Source organism: Bombus vancouverensis, chromosome 9 (genome assembly GCF_051014615.1).
Source record: "Bombus vancouverensis nearcticus chromosome 9, iyBomVanc1_principal, whole genome shotgun sequence".
Taxonomy (NCBI): Eukaryota; Metazoa; Arthropoda; class Insecta; order Hymenoptera; family Apidae; genus Bombus; species Bombus vancouverensis.
Window position 1 is genome coordinate 14,393,647 of NC_134919.1, and position 18,772 is coordinate 14,412,418.

The 18,772-nt window shown below is 29.0% G+C and overlaps 2 protein-coding genes across 9 annotated transcripts; one reads left to right on the forward strand and one right to left on the reverse strand.

Moving 5' to 3' along the window:
- Positions 1–1,348: 1,348 nt before the first annotated feature.
- On the forward strand, positions 1,349–15,548 carry Aldh-III (Aldehyde dehydrogenase type III). 8 transcript variants are annotated; one of them, XM_033330336.2, is made up of 13 exons: positions 1,352–1,528; positions 4,319–4,448; positions 10,618–10,652; positions 10,774–10,917; positions 10,986–11,081; positions 11,171–11,392; positions 11,496–11,659; positions 11,740–11,970; positions 12,062–12,259; positions 12,468–12,583; positions 14,183–14,318; positions 14,409–14,562; positions 15,056–15,548. In XM_033330336.2, exons 1-13 carry the CDS (start codon positions 1,502–1,504, stop codon positions 15,074–15,076), a joined length of 1,674 nt encoding a protein of 557 aa, XP_033186227.1. In that variant the 5' UTR covers positions 1,352–1,501; the 3' UTR covers positions 15,077–15,548. The 8 variants fall into 8 exon arrangements, with proteins under 8 accessions (XP_033186226.1, XP_033186231.1, XP_033186227.1 ...); XM_033330335.2 differs by lacking the exons at positions 12,468–12,583; positions 15,056–15,548 and adding an exon at positions 13,314–13,429 and having other exon boundaries at positions 1,349–1,528; positions 14,409–14,998; XM_033330340.2 differs by lacking the exons at positions 14,409–14,562; positions 15,056–15,548 and adding an exon at positions 13,314–13,429 and having other exon boundaries at positions 1,349–1,528.
- A 290-nt stretch (positions 15,549–15,838) lies between these two features.
- On the reverse strand, positions 15,839–18,354 carry CSN1b (COP9 signalosome subunit 1b). The gene is given in 7 exon segments (XM_076621719.1): positions 15,839–16,188; positions 16,190–16,230; positions 16,310–16,444; positions 16,518–17,639; positions 17,763–17,855; positions 18,109–18,173; positions 18,238–18,354. Coding segments are annotated over 6 exon segments (1,452 nt in total). The 5' UTR covers positions 18,136–18,173; positions 18,238–18,354; the 3' UTR covers positions 15,839–16,154.
- Positions 18,355–18,772: the final 418 nt, after the last annotated feature.

Consider the following 18,772-nt stretch of genomic DNA (forward strand, 5'->3'; position numbering starts at 1 on the left):
ATATGTCCATACCTAATTGGAAATAGTATTGAATTGTCATATCTACATATATACTTAACGAAAATTGCAGTTACACGCTTGATGAAAATGGTACGAAAATTCTCGGCATACTTCTATATTTTACTTCTGTGCGCCTTTATTTTAAAATTAGTAGATACACGTTCGACAAAAGTTGCTCGTATCGTATTAACAAAAAAGACAGGGGAAACGTTTAAATCATTAATTTGGTTCGAGAAAAGTCGGGCCGATCGAACGAAGGTTAAAGGTAATATGCCTGACATTGAGGATGGGTGGTCCTGAACGCATAAGAAAATTATATATTAGTCTGCGAAGCGAAGACATTTTGTACTGATATTTGTGTGATTTTTCATGGAAACTTCACCTGTGATATTAAAGATTTCCATTGCGTTAAATGCACTTTCACATTCTGGTTAAATTTTTATTTTTCTGACACCACCTACTTGTCCATGTGTTTCATGAAAATACGAAATTACCAAATTGAAGATTCCAAATTGAAGAATTACCAACTTGATCTGAAAATTAATGCTGATTCAAAATCTAATTCGAGTAGTCGAGGAATAAGAATTTATCTTACAGAAATATGTCCGAATCATTTTTAAAGATATACTTTTTCCTCTACATTTTGATCGATTCGATAGTTTTTATCGTAAAGCAGCTTGAAATAAATCAACATTGATGCTTTTAGAAAGTTGAATAAACCAGTTTTCTAATATTATTATACAATTATGGCGGAGATTGCGTGATAGACTTTCCCGATTACGTTTACCTCATACAAGTTTGTCCGCACAGGATACATCTGCATCCGTAGAGAAAGTGCCAAAGAAAGTGAACCGAGAAGTCACATTTCACGAACGATCTAGGAAAGTAGGAAATAAAAGCGTGCAACTCACTGGAAGAAAGACAATCTCTAATTTAAAGATTGAGCTGGAGAAATTGCGTCGCATTAATTTATTTACATTTCTTAATTTTGCAGCTTAAAATGTCGGCAAGAGCATCTTAAAGTATTTTCTTATTCGAATAATGTCAAATAACTCACACCTGAATAGTATTAATGCAAATTCATTCGCATATTATTTAGTTTAAATATTATTCTACTCCAAGAATTCACAAATTTTACTTCATTGTTATCTTACTATTATCTATTATCGAAACCGTATGAAGCTTGTTAACGTTTAACGTTGAAAATATCGATCCAAATACTCGGACGATAATCGCCGATACGGCGTTTGTATGCAAATAAGCACGACCTCGACTTTTTAAATTCAGCGTAATGTTTCTAATGAAGTTCCAGTTCCCACCAGTCGTTCTATCATTATAGAAATCGACATTCAGTCCTTGATTTTCATCGATTACGTTTGAACGATCGATCGCGCGACGATTTTCCCCACAGTACCTCAGCAATAATCATCGCATGTTTGTTGAAAAAGTGTACTGGAAAATTACTTGCAACGCGTAAGCTTCCCGTAATAAACCGTGAAATATGACTGATCAACAAAAATCAGCTATGGTGAGTACAATATTCGCATAGTATGGATTCAAACCTTATGATATTTTCTTCTTTCGTTCAGGAATTCGTTAACAATCCACCTTATCAGTTAATTTTTAATAAATATGATAAAGTCGATCGATCACGCTACCTTTTTCTTTGTAAGACAAATCTGAGTAATTGAAAACGACGGTTTATCATCATCGTCACGTTACATAAACAATAAAAAAAAAATGTGGCGATATTGGTAAATAAGGAAAGTCGTGTTATTCAAAATAAAATATTGAGTGCAAATATAATCTATATCTACGATTAAAAAAGAGAAGCTTCTTGAATTTTTATGAAAAACGCGGCAAGAAAATTTGTTCAGGGTCAAATCGAAGAGAATTAATAATACGATATTCTGATTTAACGAAACCGGCAAGTCATCGCATTTGAAAAAGTAAGCTTAAAATAGAATGAGTTGTTCTGGTCATTAAATTCTTCAAAAATCGTGTATGTTTCGATCACAAGAGATCGCTTTGTCAAGAAAAAAAGGACCTTCGTTCAACGACATTTACTTAGATAGTTTGCATATGTTAATTTGTTTCTCTACCAATGAATCTCATATTCCTAACAAAATTAGTGGCATTGTCAATTGTATCTTCCGTTCGCATAATGTCGTATAATTTCGATTTAGATGAGAAGGACAGTTATAAATAACAAAATTGAAAATAGTTGATAATCGGAGAATACAAGGAAATAATAAAACGTTTAAATTGAAGTGTCGTGACAAGGAAAGGGAATTTATCGAGAAAGCAAAAATAACTTGGCGTGATAAACATATCGAAGGAAATAATTTAAAGAAGAAACAGCGATGAACTGCGGAAGATAAAAGATTTTTATGAAAATGAGAGAAAAATCTGAAATGAAACGGAAACGTTTCAGATTCTTTTAAAATTAAGAATAAAATATCTTCATGAATTTAATTATTTTCGCTACAAAATTACAAACAACATTTTAATAATAGCGTTTAAGTCAGAGGAATATAAATTATAAATGATGAATGTTGAATATTAAATTTTGACTCTATTAATAAATTATATTATTTCAGCAATAACTTAATTGGCTATTGTAAGTTGGCATAGTAAGTTGGTAAGGAAGTCATTAAGCTTGAATGAAATATAATGGATAGAATATTATTAGAACAAAATATTAAAATAACATATAGTTCAATTCCCGTCTGCTATTTATTATAATTAAATACATGTATATACAATATATTGAGATGTATGGAATTTGTATTTTAACAGCACTGTTTTATTTGTGCTTAAATTTCTACGATACGGCAAATCAATATACCTGCTTTTGAGCAAAGCATTCGTTTCAGAGAAAGGAAAAGTAAAAGTAGGCTGGTCACGTGGGTATTTCTTAGCACTTTCGTACAAATTATTTATATCGAATTGTTTATATTGGTTATTTTAAGACGTTTCGTATCTGTAACTGTTCCACATTTCTTCGTTTTCTTTATTTTTCTTTATTTTTTATTTCCATGTATCTTCACCTTTTTAATATAAAGTAGAAAAAAAGAACAAATTACTCTTAAAACTATATTTAATTGCATGCTTAACAAATATTGTAGTACCCTAAAAACAATGCGAAACTTCGAGAAGAAGAAAAACACTCAATGCAATACAAAACGATCAAAGACAAACAAAAATTTAGATAGCGATTATCGTAAATTCCTCGTCTTCGACCTCTCATGTTTGTATAGCTAATTCTTTTCTTATGTTCCAAACATCATTCTCAAATGGAATTGCCATCGTGAAAATTTCACCGTTAGAACCACTAATCCTTTTACGTTATTTTCTATCGCGGTAACCGTTCGAAAAGGATACTTCTCCATTCAGTCGTGATACAGCTGTATGAAAGGCAACCTCGTCTTTTCGACATTCGTAACATGACTAGTTAAAGATCTTGGAGGCACGATTATTTCGTAAGTGCTTTTGCAATTAATTACGTCTGTGTTACGCTTTAAGAAGTATTTCCTACTACTGATAACCACTTGATTTCATCGTTGGAAAAATTTCGCGTTAATGGTAAACTATGTACGGTGTAATTTAACTGACAAAAAAGATCAATTACATAAACTTGAATTTAGTTTGAAGCAATTAATGTTTCGAACAATTATTGAGTCGTGTGTTTATGTACATATGAACAAGAATCATATATGTATACATAGTGATTTATAAAAGTGTTCGAACGGTTACAGAAACCTTTTATGTGAATATACCATGTGTGTTAATAGGAAACATTTTTCAATTTCATTAACACTGTAATGACTATTCTGATCAGATTGGTGAAATCGAAAATAAAACTGAAAATTTGCAACTTCAAAAAATTCGTTCACGAAATAAAAGAAAACGACTGTTAAAACGATCAAAATTACCGTGCGTATTAATAACGATGGATTAACTACATTTCCTACGCACCAGATGACGAAATTGTAATATTTCGTTCCGTTCTTAAGCCTCAGATAAAATATTTTTCTTCTATGAGATATTAATCACTTGGGATTATCTCGAGTGACTACATAATTTGAATACTCTGATTCATACATTCATACATTCTGATACAAAATAAACAGTACGCAATTAAGTTCTCAACTATTGTTAACAATAAGATTTATCGATCGTTAGGTCTCTTATCTACGATAATGTTACGAACCTTAAATAATATGAAAATATCGAAACTTATCAATTTAAATAATAGATGTTTGGTTCTGTGATATGTAAACTTCGCTGATATGCTAATTGATACGGTTATTTTCAGGGAGAAGTGGTGCTTGAAATGAGTGATACGAATGGAGAACCAATTCGTCCCAAGTCACAGAATATAACGCCAGTCGTAGAAGAGCACCGGATCGATATAGAGTCAGAATTACCAGACGACGACAAGTCCAGTGAGTGATCTCGATTAACATTATTATTATTAATCTTTCATTCCTCGTTCTTCGTATCTTCATCCATATAATATATAATAATATATAGTAATAAATAAATATAATAATCGAGATGATTAATGATATGGTTTTACGAAGGCTTTAAAAAGATCCAACGATGATAAATCGATAAACTCGAAAGTGATTATTTTTGAGACCACGAAGTGAAATTTAACAAATGTGAATATATAATTCATTGTCTTTGGTTCCACGTTGCATTCAATTATAAGAAAATTCTTCATTGTATTATTTAATGAATAATTATTACGATGTTTCGACTTTTGGACGTCGATCGAGTAAGATTAATCTGTCTATGACGAATAAGATATAGTTAATGAAAATAAACTTGTTTAACAGTATTTCTTACGCGAAGCGATTTAATTGTAGTTATAATTATCATATACTGGAGGCCAGTATAAAATTACTTCTTATATATATTATATAATGGGAATACTCATTCCTTTATCTCTTTTATTTAATGGGCTCTAGAGAAAAATGGTGTAAGCAACAAAATCTTTAATTTTGCATTAGACAAAACTGTGAATAAAGCTAAATTTCAATATTTCTATAAGGAAAAACAATCGGTATGCTTCCAACATTGAAACATTTAGACTTTTCTATAATTATTATTTCTTTTAGTATAAGAAAGAGAAATCTCAAAGAAATATTAATTCCAATTTTTATTCTATTATAATTTCGATTCATACCTGTAATAGTTAAAAAATAAATTCGCAACAGAATTGTCAAAATAATATAAATAAGCTCAGAATAAATAGGAATCTTCGTGCATCGTTTTTCTTTCTGCTTTCTTCAATGAAGTTTGCTTACGTGTCAATCCAATACGTTTGTGCAAGAGACGACAGGAGCGATGTCATTTCTATAAAACACGGTGCTGAGTTTCAACAGTTCCAACACTTCGAGGACGTATAAATTATTCTGTAAATCACTGATCCACGCTAAACACATATCTATCTTTAAACTTTCTTGACTGTCCATCTGTATGATTTTCGAACCAGCTGAAACTTACCACAGCTCTCTTATTAAGCAACGCATCATTACGTAGTAACGTAAAGCCGTAAATACGTGAAGCTATGGAATGCGGAACTTGTTTCGATTTTTATAATATACTGTACTAAATTGTGCTAGTGGTTTTAGATATCGGTAATGGGATGAATTTTGCAGAAAAGAGCTACACAGAGCCAAAAAAAAAAAAAAAACGAAACTTAAATATAAATGTATTTCGTCTACTAAATATTATAACAAATACTCTACTATGGGTGTCTTACAAATTTTTTAATATTCTACGCATTCTGTGCACCTTTGAACTTTTAACTTTTTCATAAATGTCCAACTCCAAGAGTCCTATACCATCCATTAAGATCCTAACATATTAAGTGCAGTAAATAAGGAGGGAAATTTAAGTAAGGATAACGTAATTAAAAAATATAACGTCGATCTCAGAAATTTGTTTACTTCGTCTCTAAGCAGCGGTAAACGCCAAGCTTTGTTATTATTAACTACAAACTCTAGATCTTTGATCGAATTTTTATCATAAATCAACTCTATTATATCTTTAACAATTTCAAAAATTCGATCAAAAATCTAGTCTTATCGAAAGTTAAGAATTGCTACTCCCGCGAATTCATTAAAAATCGTCATGTTTCAAAATTTTACTTGGCATTCTGAATTTTAAGAATCGACGAATATATATTCAGAATATTTTATCTCCGAATACCATCGGGCTTTTTCGCAGGCGCGAGTATCAAGGCGCTATGAGAAGGTATAAAAGCGCTTGAAAACTTGTTCCAGTAGATTTGTTGCACAATTACGTTCATAGATCTGTCAGCGATAGAACCTAATCATTTGTGCGCGGTCACTCCAGTGATCATCTAGACATTGAAGAAAATATATAAGATAAGAGAAGTATATGTGACTTTAGTTCTATTAAAGTGCGTATACCTAACGATAGTACACAAGTAACAGTGTTTCATAAATATATTTGCAACTGAAAGGTGAGTGGCAGAGAACCATTTTTTAAACTTTAGAACAATAGGAATTCTATCATAGATGTAAAATGATTAAGCAATGAATAAATATTGCAAATTTGTTTATTCGAATTCTTTGTTCAAATAATTGAACGTTCAAAGTAATCACCTTCTTCACATTTTTATGCTATTTGAAAAATTGTCTGCCTTATATATATTCATACTAAGAGTGTATTATGTGTTTTTAAAGACTAGTTATCTTGCATGAGTTGGAAATACGTTGACGTTTTATTTATTTTCTTCCTGTACGTAGCGTATTACGCAAGAACTTTTAACAAATCAAACACTTGTAGTATTGCTCTATTATCTCAATATATGAAAATGCTAGTAAGCTAGACGTATCTGCTTATTTATGTATACAGTACTGAACATAAGTATTGGCACGCCTACAGACGGAATAATCTTTTTTAAATTCTACCAAACAACTTAGGTTTCTTTGAGAAGTTAGAGTTAAAAGGATTAGTTTATTAAATGATATGCAACAAAAAATGCGTAGAAAAAATTACAATTGGTTGAAACCATGATGGAAATAATAAAGGTCCTTTTCTATAATTTTTTTATCTGAACTTAGAACGAACATTTGAAAAATACTATATTTATATAATATTTATATTGTATATATGTAATACAAATACTATATTTATATAATTGTTATAAATTACAAACGGTTTTCATCAATGGAAAATCTCAGTTTCCCACGATTTTCTGCCTATAACTATAATAAATCTAAAGATTTGTACATTTTTTGATGCCTGTAGCTTGTTATTGCATCAACCGAATTCAATAATATTTTCATTATAGGTTCAGATAAAAAAGTTGTAAAAAACAACCTTTATTTTACCGATCAATTACAATTGTCTTAAAATTTAAGAATAAAACTTTTCCTTCTCTCTATTTTTTCTCAACTCTTTAATAAACTAATTTTTCTAATTTCTCAAAAAGATTCAAATCGTTTAGTCCAATCTTAAAAAAGTTTTAAAAGTTGTACCAACACTTATGCTTGGTATTGTATATACATTAAATGATAATTGTGTTAAAATTTCATATTCCTGCGTAATTATCGGACTTTTTGTGCCTTCAAGGAAAAAAGCGATACAGATCGTCGCAAATCGAAGAATAGGATAGCAATAAAATATGAGCTGTGTAAAAATTACGGTGGAACCGTCAGTAAAGTTTTACAATAATGTTAATGGTATGAATTTTATGAAAAAATATGATGCACCGTAGTATGTTCTGGCGCACATCTTTCTTTTTGTTGTTTTATGTTTCTTTACTGACCTGTCGCAAAATTTGAATTTCGCGCGCGAGCGATCGCAAGAAAACGCGCTTATAATTCTGTTCAGCTATATACTTCGATAATTCTTTCGTAACTACTTAAATTTATCGTACAATAGCATAAAACAATATATTTGCTATATTCATCGCTCACGTATATTGAAAACAAATTGGCGATGACTAAAATTAAGATCTACCTTCGATTAACAGAAATCTGAAAGTAAAGCTAGGAAATTCTTATTTATTCGTTCATTCAAAGAGTGAAAATTGCATTTTTAGTCAGCTTAATAATAAAGTCAAATTCCTAAGTTTTCGATAAAACAAATATCAATTGAGATTGGGTTAATAAACATACCGTAAAATTAACCTTTACTCAGAATTTCAAGATTAAAATTTGTTACATCATATTATATTTATCGTAATGTCCAAGCTTATGAAAGTAATCATAAATCTCAATTAAACCGTTCTTTTAAAACATGATGCTGACATTCCATTGACTCTCAGATTGACTTTATTTACAACGTAAAAAATAGAAAATTATTTTTTACATGAAATACAAGACAAGGCATCTAACTTCATAATTTCGAATTACTCGAAAATTACTTACTGTACGAAGAAATGTTTCAAATAAAAGTTCAGTAACGAAAGTACATGATTTGATACTGTAATTTATTTTTCGACAAATGGACGCGGAAAATTATTCTTCGAAATATAATTTCATTTAAAAGACAACCTCACTTTGACACCATTCAGCTTTTGAAGGATTTCTTCATACAGTAAGTAATGTTTTAGTTGCTTTTTATCTGATTGCAAAGTGTAAATTAATTTTTATTTGTATTCTATTGTAAATTAAATCACTACAAAAGATAATAATTAGTTTTCAAAAGAATTGTTCAATAGTAATCATTATTACCTTGACAAGTTTAGTCTTCATGACTTAATATACAGATATCTTTCCTTAATAAACAGAACATTTCTCCAAGCAAAATTTATCTTTTCTGAATCGGTAAAACAGTAACAATAATGTGATAAAAGTGCGACAAATATGACTGTATTCCTAGAATGTATTCTGACAACTATGGACCTTCCTCAGAAAATCTCAAATCTACTTCCGTTAACTTCTTTTGCGTTTATCATTCCACGCGATAACAAAGACGATCATATTACACATTCATAAAAATAAAAATAATTTTAATAATACTGTATTTAAACAAACTCTTTTGTTTAAAAAATTATAATAAATGTATTTATGTAGAAATTATACTAAAAGATAGGAGTATAATTTTTACTTAATAAAATCCCATATTTTAAAATGTTCTAGAACGTAATGTAATATGTAAATGAATATTTATATGAGAATGTAATAAAAGAGGTAGATATCTTTATTTCTGATGACTACCAATTTCGGTGATTGAATCGAATTTCTGCATTCACTGCTAAAAACTGTAGAGGGCATACCAAAGCAATCCCAGAACCTCTGCTTCACACGATCGGTATTTCAGAATATATAACATAAAGTGAGATAAAAGCACTCATACAGTATTAAATCTATCCTGTATTTCGTCCATGATTATTCTTTCCTCATTGCTTCACACAAAAACAAACGTGCTTGTTCAAAATTAAGTTTATTTTTATTCATCAGAGGACAAGTATATATGTACGTATATCTACATATATGATAAAAATAATTTTAAATTCTTTCAATTTTAATTTTTTACTATTTTTAAAACATGTTCAGTTCTAATTATATTAGTAATTTTTTATTGTATTAATTTTTAATTAATAATAAGTATTTGTACGGAGATTCGGCACAATCAAATAACATTAATTATATTAGAAATATTTGTTCTGTACTTTATTATTGAAGATTTTTATCTATGCAATATGACGTTTTATTGTAAATCCACGTGTCTAAAATGTGTACAGAAAGATAGATATCATTACTTCCAAGAATTGATTCATGGTTTCACTTGCATAATTTAACATTTTATGATTCAATAAACTACGACTGTTGAAGCATAAACATACTTCCATCCTCACCTTCTATATAGTAATATACAATAAATATTTTTGATAATATTGAGATTTATTATAATTTTTTATCGTAGATATTAAATAGCATAAGAACTAAAAATATTATACACAAGTTAAGAATATTAAATAAGTCTATTAGCGTATATGACGAATATTTTTTATTTCCGTACAAGTGTGTAATGCGCTATACGTATCTAAGTTTTATTTGTCGACGCTGATATCTTAATATGTATTCAAAGATGGAATTGCTTCTATCCTGTATTATTATAATACAGACATATCTGATTTATAGTCAAACTATAATCTCGAACCATTTATTATTCGAATGAATACGTTCTGTTTCACGTATTTTAAACTTTTTTAATTATATACATGTACATATGTAATTAGTTCTTTTTCAACTGCTTCACATAATCATATTTTTAAGCTGGTTTTATGTACATCAAATTTTGGATGTTATAAATAATAATAATAATATGGAATTGTGTTGCAGTATATATGAGAAATATTCAAATAATAATTCTTTTAATATATTACTGTACTATAATATACTTACAGAAATAAAATAATTTAAATATATCCTTCATTATTTACATTTATGAAAATATAAAAGTTTATTTTATATTTATGCATCATAATTTCTGCTATATTATAAATAATATTATATCATATATATTATAATATTTATTATTATATTATAATAAGAGATGTACATAGTAACTATTATTATTATATATATTATATATTATATAGTCATTTATTTCTTCTGATTCTAGCACAAACTAAGAGGAAAATGACAGATTATGCAAATGTAAGTACACTGATTTGTTATTCTATTTCACAGAATAAAAAATTTATGTATCAAATTTTCCAGAAAAATATAAAAATAAAAAATTTCTTATTATGTACTTAAATCTACAATTTTTTTGTAGCTTGTTGAACGCACACGAAATGTATTTCTTAGTGGTAAAACAAGACCACTAGAATGGAGATTAAAACAATTAAAACAAGCACAACTTATGATGAAAGAATGCGAACAAGAAATTGCATCTGCTCTTGCTAGTGATCTGCACAAAGTATGTATAATAACTATCCATTATATTTTATGTTCAGGTTCATAAATAATGGATTTCTTCCTTTGTAGTCTAAATTTGAATCTCTTACAACAGAAGTAATATTTACAGAAGGAGAAATCAAAGATTTGCTTACACATCTCAAGGAATGGTCAGCTGATGAAAAAGTATCTTCGATATTTTGTAACTTTTTATGCGAATCTAACTATCTTATTTAAATGGATAAATATATAATTCAACTATTTGTATCTTTTAGCCTCCAAAGGCAATAGTCAACATATTGGACAAGGTTGAAATTAAAAAAGATCCGTTTGGTGTGGTTCTTGTTATAGGACCATGGAATTATCCTTTCCAGCTATGTGTAGTTCCTTTAATGGGTGCAATAGCTGCTGGTAACTGTGTTATTCTTAAACCATCAGAAATATCCTCTGCCACATCAAAAGTTCTTGCAAAAATTATTCCAAAATATTTAGATCAAGTATGTACTCCAAATAAATTCTAATAGGAAAATGATTCTGAAATAATCAAAAAAAGATATAAGCATTTCTCACTATGTCGTAAAATAATATTGCACGTTCTAGGAATGTATTCATGTAGTGCTAGGAGGTGTTCCTGAAACAACAGAACTACTTAAACACAGATTCGATTACATCTTTTATACAGGTTCAACTACAGTTGGAAAAATTATTCGCAATGCGGCGAATAAATTCTTAACGCCGGTGACATTAGAACTAGGTGGTAAAAGGTATATTCATTAATATACTCTCAGTATACTATAGCATACTTCATAATATAAAAGTGATAAATAAATGCATTAATTTACAGCCCTGTATATATAGATAATACGGCGAATTTAGAAGTAAGCGTGAAAAGAATACTTTGGGGCAAGTGTGTTAATGGTGGACAAACATGTATTGCACCTGATTACGTACTGTGTACTGAGGAAATTCAAAATAAATTCATAAAAAAGGCAAAGGAGGTTCTCAAAGAATGGTATGGTGATAATCCCAAAGAAAGTCCAGATTTAACACGTATAATTAATGAACAACATTATAAGTAAGATTTTTATTATTTTATATATATATATATATATATATCCTATAATTTCACATTATATTGCATTCTATGAAATCTCATATTTTTACAGACGTCTCGTAAAATACTTAAATAATGGCAAAGTAGCACTTGGAGGTGATTGTGATTCTAATGAAAAATATATCTCGCCAACTATACTCGTTGATGTCAAGCCTACGGATCCTGTCATGCAAGATGAAATATTCGGTCCAATATTACCATTTGTAAACATAAATAACGCTTACGAAGCAATTAACTTCATAAATAGTCGGTGAGTTCTTTACAAATAAATCTTTTCAATAATAAACATGCACAAAAATGTTCTACTAATAAAAATGCACAGAAATATTTTTTAATGTTTATAAACTTCTAAAATTATATGCACACTGAAGATTTATTCAATTTCATAAATTTCGTTAAAATATTTTATAAAGCAAATAACAAGAAATAATATATGGCAATTAATTCTTTACGTCTAGAGAAACCCCACTCGTACTATATATTTTTTCCAAGGACAGGAAAGTTCAAGATTTATTAATAACTCAAACTCGTAGTGGAAATGTAGGAGTAAATGACACGATAATGCAATATTGTGGTGAGTTAGGATATTAAGTGAAGAATGGTAGACTTTTTGCTAGTATATGGAATGAAGCTGTAAAATTTGTTTCAGCCCTTACAAATTTTTATTTTATCTAATATGTATTTATATTGGGGTTTTCTGTTGTGGTTATCGAATAATGTGCACATTGGTAATCGTCAAATATTAGGGATGGTATAGCTATATTTTTACGCATATTGGGGCCTTTTTAGATATTAATAGAATACCTGTTGAATAGAATACCTAGTATATATTGTTCATTGTATATGTTCCATCCATACCGCTTTTCAAAATGGTGAAGGCATAAGATCCATAATCCCATATGAATATTTCATATTACCTAGTAAACCAAGGTGAAAGTTTCTTTGTCCTAATTTTATAAATATTAATTGCATTAAAAACGATTATCCACTCATATATTTCTCCTATGCTACAATTTGTTAAATTCTAATTAAATTACACTTAGATTCTCTGTATATTTGAAATTTTTTGTAAATAACATCTTTGAAATTGCATTCCATGATAGTACACATATAATATTGGTAATAGTAATTGTAAAATTCTTACTATACTTTAATCTTTATAATTCTTTGTAATTCGCTACAACCACTTGTAGTAAACTTGCACTTGTAAATATAATACAAGGATTCAAATAGTTTGAATTCCCTACAGATCTTCAATTACAATTTCACTTGCTAATTCATAAATTGTGACATATTCTATACAGGGAGAAGCCATTATCATTATACATATTTAGTACTGAAGAGAAGACTGTATCGATATTTCTTGAAAATACAAGCAGCGGTAGTGTTTGTGTTAATGATGTAATAATGCATGTCGCAGGTATCTTGATACAAATATACATCTAGATATTTTTGTGTAATGTTTACACTTATGCATGTTTGCATGTATTGTTTTATGTTTGCGTATATTCGATAATTCCACAAAAATCGGGACTCAGGTGTTGCAATTATGCATTGGTAAAAACGACTCCATTCGTCGAAATTGAAAGCTCAGATGTCTCCGATATAGAAAAGGACAACACAAGTGAAAGAGAAAGAGGGACTGAGAGTCAAAACGTTCGGCAATATATAAAACATAAAAGATCCGTGATAAGCTAAGACCTTTTTTAACCAAAAAAATCAAACTTTCTGGAGAAAAATCAAAGATCTGGAAAATATGATAGTAAATGTTTAATTTAAGAAAGATTAAAAATAAAAAAGTTTTACTTCTGGATTGGATTCTAAATATATTGTCTCAGTGATATTTGACATTCAATCATTACACTACTCGACCGCCACGGGCCGTCGACTTCTCAGTGCGTCAGGGGACCTCGCTCCCGTAGTAGGAATGACGACTGTGCAATTATGTAAAAAATCTTTTTATGCAATTATCGAATATTTCCTGTATATATATATACATATATATATACATATATACATACACACACAATAATTTTATATTGTACATATGTTTGTACTTTGTGTATATAATATCATAATATATTATGTTTATATTTATTATGTTATATTATATTATGTTATATTATGTTATATTTAATATTTAATGTATGAACATTAAATATCTGTCTTTCAGTTGACACTTTACCGTTTGGTGGTGTTGGTAATTCTGGTATGGGAGCCTACCATGGAAGATATACATATGATACTTTCGTGCACAAAAAAGGCTGCCTTATTAAAAATTTTAATAAGTTAGGAGAAACATTGGCATCGTAAGCAGCATTCTATAAAATTATATTGTACATAATCTAGCATAGGAATAAATTTGTAGAGAAATAACTATTGCTTGTAATTTATTGCAGATGCCGTTATCCGCCATATTCCGACAAGAAGTTGACTTTCATAGAATTTTTGTTGGCAAAACGCCCTGATATACCGGGAATTAAATACGTTCCACATCTTTTAGCGTTCGGTTTGGGAATTCTTGTCACATATGGTATTTCAACTGCTTTAAAGGTATATAAACCGAAGCGTATTTAGTGCACATATTAATCTATATTTGTAACAATTTGAACTATTATACATCACCGCACAAAATATTCGCCGCACAATGTATGCAAACTTTATAGTCGTAGAATTAATTTGTGGAAACTTAAATGTTGTAAATGGCTGAATGTTCCATTTTCATTCTAACTCAAGTGATTTACTATTGAAAACTTACGACCTTAAAGAATAGTTTATGCTTGAAATGATTTATGATAGTTAAATTTCAAAATCACATTTCGTTAAATTTTTATACATGTTTTTTTTATATGCTTCCATATAAAAATGTTTATTATGATCTATAATTAAAACGCCGCGAAACAACACGCACATTTAACAAATATTATTATTTATTATGTTAACACAACTACTGACGGCTCAATAAAGGCAATAAGTGTTGCTATATAAATCACCATTATTTTGTTCTTTCCTAATAATTAACTAACATACGAAAATACTTTTTCAGGTTCAAGAAGAAAATTATTAATGGACTTCTCACAATACTGTTACAAAAACTTGTTATCAATTACAAATTTCAGAACGTTATTTACGTATAATTTTTACCTATTCGTATTCTAAATTCGTACGTGTTTGCAATGAGTAAGAGAACTTTTAAATATTAAAATAAAAATCAAATACATTTCTGCAAAAATTTAGCTTTAGAGCTTATATACTTACACACGTATAAAATTTTAATAATCGCTATTTTAATATTATTAATACTGTACAAGTTACTAGAAGATAAATTAGCACAAAAATTGTTTTTAAAAAAATCGTGTTTTTATGACATAATTCTTTCTTAAATATTTTATAGATAACTTGAGCTTCCACAATAACACATTGTATTTTTTAAAGATTACAGTAAGATTTATCAGTATATAAATTTGCCATAGTGTATATAGAATGTATAATGTGCAAAAATGTTGCCATAATGTTAAATAAATATATAAAAACCCCTACCATTTCACTATTTTTATTAGAATTATATATAATCCGATAAATAATAAATGTACTGTTTATAACATAACAATACATATGAATATATATTGCAAATAAAGTACACATAAAATAGTTAGCATGTAATAAGTATTTAATATGTATCGAGATAATATAAAAAATTTAATCTTCTTTTTAAGAAAAAGTACTTTTTACTAATTTCTTTGAATTACTTCTTTATGTGATAGTTAATATAAGAAAATAAATATGTATACTATATAAGACAAACGCGGACAATACAGAAAATAAAACGTTTGTGCATGAAAAAAGGTATTCATATATTTATTGATAATAAAGTCTTTAGTGTACATTATATATTATCAAAGATTTGTTCATACGTGTAATTAACACATTTTTGAAAATACTAGCTTTGTTTTTGCTTATAGTATAATGTATTATATACACATTCCGTAACATCTATCGAAGATTCAAATTCAGTATCAGCATCTCAAATATTTATTAATAATATATCCAATATGGTATCGAAGTACTTTTTCAAATCTTACTGACCATGGCAGTTCATCTGCATAAATATATTTATAAACCAAAAGGTTAACATAAATCACAGTTCAAATTCTTACCACTGAACTATTGCTTCCAGGTAACTGACATTTCTCCCCCTTGAGTATTATCACGCTGTGGACTCTGTAACAGTATTAAAAAAATATTAACACTTTTTAATTTTTATCCTACCATAAAATTTAAATACAATGAATATAATTACTTTAACTTGAATCTGTTGCTTCAACATCGCAGCCCTTAAGATTAACATGCGCGTACGTCTCTGATATTCTTTTCCGACGCTCATAGATTTCTCGAAAGTTGTACTACGTTGATCGACATCCTTTGCATATAGAATCTAAGTATACATAACAAATCAAATGAAAAAATGATTTTTCATAAAAATATTAACTAGCGATAGCAATAATTACCTTATTATGAGAATCTATACGAGCTTGTATCTGACCATCGAGAATTAATTGCATAAGCTCATCTTCCAATTCTGAAACTGTTCTGTTAAAAGCAGTTGCCATACGTCTCATATCTGCACTTAAGTATGGACTAAAATATTGTATTAATGCCCTATTCCGAATTTGTGTATATAAAACATTAACGTGTGGTGCTATGTACATATCCAGAAGTATATTATCCTTAATTTCGTCTAGCAATTTTAAGCAGGATGCATATTTCGACTCGTAAAATTTGAAAATGATATCTCTTAACTGTGGTTCCAATTCTAGAAACAACTTAAAGGAACTGCTAAAAATGACTTGTTTTTGTAATTCATGCCTGTCAAACGTTGCCAAAGCACAGAGTCCTCCATACAAAGCAACATTTCCAGGAGACAACAATTCAAGGCAATCGCAATGATCCAATGATGCTTGTAAAAAGTGTCTTGCAGCCATTTTGTATTTTCTGGTTGCTAGTTCTGCTAGACCAGCTGCAACTTTTAATTTTGTAACTATAGACTGATTGTTATCTTTGCCATGAACATCAGAAAAATCTGGTGTACTTTCTGCCTTTGTTACATAGCTCAGTACATGAGCCCAATTTTGCAAATAAACGGAAACTTTAATAACATTTAGACACATATTAACAATATGTTTCCCACTAGTGCAATAATCCCTTGCTCTAGAATAACATTTTAAGGCATGGACGAGGTCCCCACAATCTAGATAATGATCTCCTAAATCGTCATGACCTCTTCTGATACTTTCTTTAATTGAATTACTTCTATAATTTTTAAGATCTGTATCAAATTTCTCTAGCTTTAAAGCAGCCTTTTTTGAACGTGTTTCAATCCAAGCCTGGTCTAAAGTTAACATATCTTGAGATGTTGACTGTGCTGCAACATCTGGCAATCCAGGTGTGCCTACAGCTTGCACTAATTTTTTGTGTAATATGACATACAAAGAAACATTATATGTTGTCATCACATACGATATAGCCATCTTAAGTGCTTCTATTCTTAACATTGGACAATGGTCAGCTATGTATATAAGCCTGTATAGTTTAGCAAGTCCATTGTAGCTATTGGCATAAACTTCCAAGTCCTGAAAAGAAGTAAAACCAAAAATTTTCATATTTACTTTGTAACATCAAAACTATATATACAAATTTCTAAAAATCATTAACAACTATCAAAGACAAGAGATTCAAAAGAGAATTATATTTACCAATGTTGGATTTTCCACAATATATGGTTCTTCTTCTGCATTATCATTATCTTCTGCAGGAGCATCAACTTGCATAGGCTCCACAACATTTTGCTACATATAAAAAACATCAACATATATTTTGTACAAAAATAAGTTCCTAGTTCGCAGTATCCCAAACGATAGAAATATAAAATACAAAGATAATAAAATTAAAAATAGATTTTAACGAACTGACATAATAATTGTAATATAGAAAAAAACATAACACGAAAACGAACAACATTTGAATTTGTCACGATTTTGCTGCCCCTGAATATTCTATTTACATGAACATTTACACTGTACATTGTTCTAAAATAATTACCTGAACATCGTGAACTTGTAACGGCATGACAAACGTTTTCTTTTATGTAAAATAGCCGAGAAACTCTGAAGCAAAACAAAACTTTATAACAGCAATGTAATGTGCAATAGAGAACCAAGTTATACACACATGTATCATGTATAGTTGATGCAGTGCAGGCAACTTGGAGCGATTAAACATTTTCCACTGTCATAATTTTATTTCGACAGATTTTGATTTGCATAAAATTCTAAAATTCGCTGATGTATGTTACTTTAAATAAATCAATAACAGTTAATTATCCTCCTAATAAAATTGATGTATTTTAATAAATTTTAATTAACCTAAATACTTTGCTCTGATTTTGAAACAGTGAAATAGTTATTTGAAATAGTTACTATTATTTTACATCGCATTAATAATTCTTTACAACTACCATAACTCGTTTTTTGACATGACTGTGCAACGAACGAGCAACAAAAACTTATGTTTATTAGAAAAAATTTTTTTGGAGTATAGATAAAATGTTTTCATATAACGAAATACCTATTCGCGGTCTAAACTTTTAAATACTTATTACGTATTGATTAATCGTAAACACGAAACTCTATCTTTCACTGGATCAGATCGAATACTGTATAGATAGAAAATATAAAATAACGAAAGAAGATTCTTGATAACTCGT